Genomic DNA, 3,239 nt, shown 5'->3' with positions numbered 1-3,239 from the left:
CATTGACTACTTGCAAACTTTTGCACTTGTGGCCAAGTTGAACATTATGAGGACCTCGTTCTCACTAGCAACTAATTTTAACTGGCATCTGGAACAGTGAATGTCAAAACTTCATTCCTACATAGTGACTTAGAGGAAGAAATATTTATGGAGATTCTACTAGGATTCAAAGAAAAATCTGGGGGTAACAAAGTGTGTAGTTAAAAAATGCTCTATATGGGCTAAAGTAGTTAATTAGAACTTGGTTTGGAAGATTCTCAAAAGTCATGCTACTTAATAGTTATCGGTAGAACTAAGGAGACCATACATTATTCTTCAAGCAGTCAAACTCAAGGGAAGTCACAATTTTATTAGTTCATGTAGATGATATCATCTTGTTTGGGAATGATGAAAAGGAGAAAGTGGTTCTAAAGAAATGTCTTGCAAAGTAACTTGAGATCAAATATCTTGGTAAATTAAAATATTTTCTTGGAATTGAAGTGACCCACACTAGCAAATGAATCTTCATTTCATAACAAAAATATATTAATGATCTTCTTAAAGAAACAGATAAACTAGCTTGTAAATTGACACCAACACCAGATAACCAAATCTCAAATTGGGGGAAGTTAAAGAAGATCCAAATATAGATAAAGGAGCTTATCGGTGACTTGTGGGAAAATTGATTTACCTTTACCACACCAGATCATATATAGCATTTGATGTAAGCATGCTCAGCAAGTTCATGCAAAATCTAAAGCAGACTCACATGCAAGCTATAGATAGAATACTACACTATCTTAAGGGAAACCCAGTAAAAAGATTTTCTTCAAAAGAGACTATGGAATAACACTAGAAGCATATACTGATGTAGATTACTTAGGATCACCAGTAGATAGACGATCTACCTCATGATATTGCACATTTCTTGGAGGAAATCTTGTTATATGAAGAAGCAAAAAATAGAATGCGGTGGCAAGGTCTTGTGCAGAAGCCGAATACAGAGCTATGAACTTAGGAATATTTGAGCTACTATGGATCAAGATAATTCTAGAAGACTTGAGGATCAAGTGGGACCCATGAAGTTATATTGTGACAACAAATAAAAATTCAACATAGTTCACAATTCGGTTTATCATGACAGGACCAAGCACATAGAAGTGGATAGACATTTTATAAATGAGAAATTAGTCAGTGGTCTTGTATGTATCGACCCTATCTCATCAAAATATCAGCTTGCAAATATTCTTACTGTGGGACTCGATAACTCTATCATTTTGGGATTGATTACCAAGCTGAGAATGACGGATTTGTATTCCCAGCTTGAGGGGGAGTGTTAAATCCTAGGTGTCCCTTGGTATTTTGATCCCACAATTAGGTTGAGAATCCATGGGAGGCTCACCTATTAAATCCTAGCAGTCCCTTAGCATTTTGATCTCACAGGTAGGATGGGAATCCCTGGGAGGCTCATAGAGATCGCGCTGATCTCCTTCGATATTTAGGTGATTGATTTAGGAAGCATTATATTAGAGCAATTATGCATGATTCTACAATTATTTGTTTCTCTATTAAGATATATTGTATTGATCTATAAATAAGGACAAGTTTGTGCAATAAAATTAAGCCTTTTACCTCTTAAATTCTTTGAATTTTACAGTTCAATACTGCGAAGGAATAAGGATTGATAAACAAACATGATCCTTCAGATTAATTCATGATGAATTAGCAATATGTGGGAAAAAAGTGTCTTTGTAGAACATTATTGATCAAATTTCTGAAAGCTGTCATTAATAAAATGTGCATATGGCTGTTGGCTGATATGACGCCGTTTATATGCTGGAACCAATACCTGTTTTTAGAGGCTTTTTATGACATTAAGAATTGTTGTTTCCCCTGCTGTTGTATAATTCTATCAATCCTTGTTGATCATTAATGTTCTCCTTGCAGTAATGTGAAGTCTGCTTATATGAAAGTCCTCTATATGTGGCTGCTAACTAAACTTTGATGTGTAGGGTGAGCTTGCTATGGCATTTGGGGATTTACTAAGAAAACTATGGGGTCCTGGCCGAACGTCAGTTTCTCCTCGGCCATTTAAGGCAAAACTTGCTCGTTTTGCTCCTCAGTTTAGTGGATATAATCAACATGACTCTCAGGTTTTAGTTGTTCTGCTTTTTAATTTATTTGCTCGTGCAGCTTTTTCATGCTTAATGATGTATGGCCCATTTCAGGAGCTTTTGGCATTTCTTTTAGATGGACTTCATGAAGATTTGAACCGGGTAAAGCATAGGCCTTATATAAAGTCTAAAGATGCAGATGGACGTCCTGATGAAGAAGTTGCAGATGAATACTGGGCAAACCACATTGCTCGTAATAATTCTATTATTGTTGATGTATGCCAGGTACTTGGGCGGTTTAAATCAGAAGTTTAAAACATAAATAAGGGAAACCACATATATCTATATTAGTGCATATATATATATATATATATATATGATAATGTGTTTGTTAAATGTTTCAATAGTCAGATTTCTTCTATCTTGTTACATTCCTATGAATATGCCATGTTTACGCCAATTAGTATCATTATTATTATCTTGCGCATAAGCATTATTTGAGTTTTACCTACCTTTAGTGGCTGGTCTTGTCAATGTTTCTTGTTTTGTTTGTCTTTCTTAGCTATTGGTTTTTCACTTGGAAAAATCATTTTCAACAATTTGCTTTAGCCTATACACTTTTTCTTATCTTTTCTTTCTGGTACTTGACTGATTGTTGCCTGCTGCTTGCTGCCTTACCTTGCCAAACTATCTAGCTTCGGGTACTTATACCCATTTTTTGAAGTCTTCATTTAGTTTTATCCTAACTATTTGGGGTCAACATTATGCATCCTTATCTTCATTTATTTTTGCTAAGTGTTATTTGAGATTCACAAATCATTTTGAACAACTTCCATACATGTAGCCCTACTTATAATCCTCATTTGTTGTTCTCAACCTTTTTCAATGTATAATTCATGTTTAGAAATGATGCTCTTCTTCTATTTAGGTGTTTTGATGTGATTGTCATTGTTTTCTCATCTAGAGTAAAGCCTTTGATATGCTAGCATCTGAGTTGGCACAAAGGATTTGGGTGCAATGCACAATCAATCGAGGCTTTAAGTTTTCACTCTCTTCTCTCTTTTAATGCCATCACATAGAGGCTTCTTGGGCTGTAAGTGGGACAACCAAGAAATTCTCTTTCATCTACACTGTAACCATCTTTTC

General features: G+C 35.0%; 1 protein-coding gene across 1 annotated transcript; it reads left to right on the top strand.

Moving 5' to 3' along the window:
- Positions 1-1,966: 1,966 nt before the first annotated feature.
- LOC110099226 (ubiquitin carboxyl-terminal hydrolase 5-like) lies at positions 1,967-3,045 on the top strand. The gene is made up of 3 exons (XM_020826311.2): positions 1,967-2,132; positions 2,208-2,378; positions 3,022-3,045. Exons 1-3 carry the CDS (start codon positions 2,004-2,006, stop codon positions 3,028-3,030), a joined length of 309 nt encoding a protein of 102 aa, XP_020681970.2. The 5' UTR covers positions 1,967-2,003; the 3' UTR covers positions 3,031-3,045.
- The last annotated feature ends 194 nt before the right edge of the window (positions 3,046-3,239 follow it).

The sequence above is a fragment of the Dendrobium catenatum genome, unplaced genomic scaffold (genome assembly GCF_001605985.2).
Source record: "Dendrobium catenatum unplaced genomic scaffold, ASM160598v2 original_scaffold_194765, whole genome shotgun sequence".
Classification (NCBI taxonomy): domain Eukaryota; kingdom Viridiplantae; phylum Streptophyta; class Magnoliopsida; order Asparagales; family Orchidaceae; genus Dendrobium; species Dendrobium catenatum.
Note: the sequence above shows the minus strand (reverse complement) of the source record. Positions and strands in the feature narration are given on the sequence as shown.

What these genes read in the sequence shown, in the direction of transcription:
- LOC110099226 (XM_020826311.2), top strand. Translation starts at nt 2,004, where the DNA reads ATGGCATTTGGGGATTTACTAAGAAAACTATGGGGTCCTGGCCGAACG. An exon ending in ATAATCAACATGACTCTCAG is followed by an intron (nt 2,133 to 2,207) that starts GTTTTAGTTGTT and finishes GGCCCATTTCAG; the next exon opens with GAGCTTTTGGCATTTCTTTT.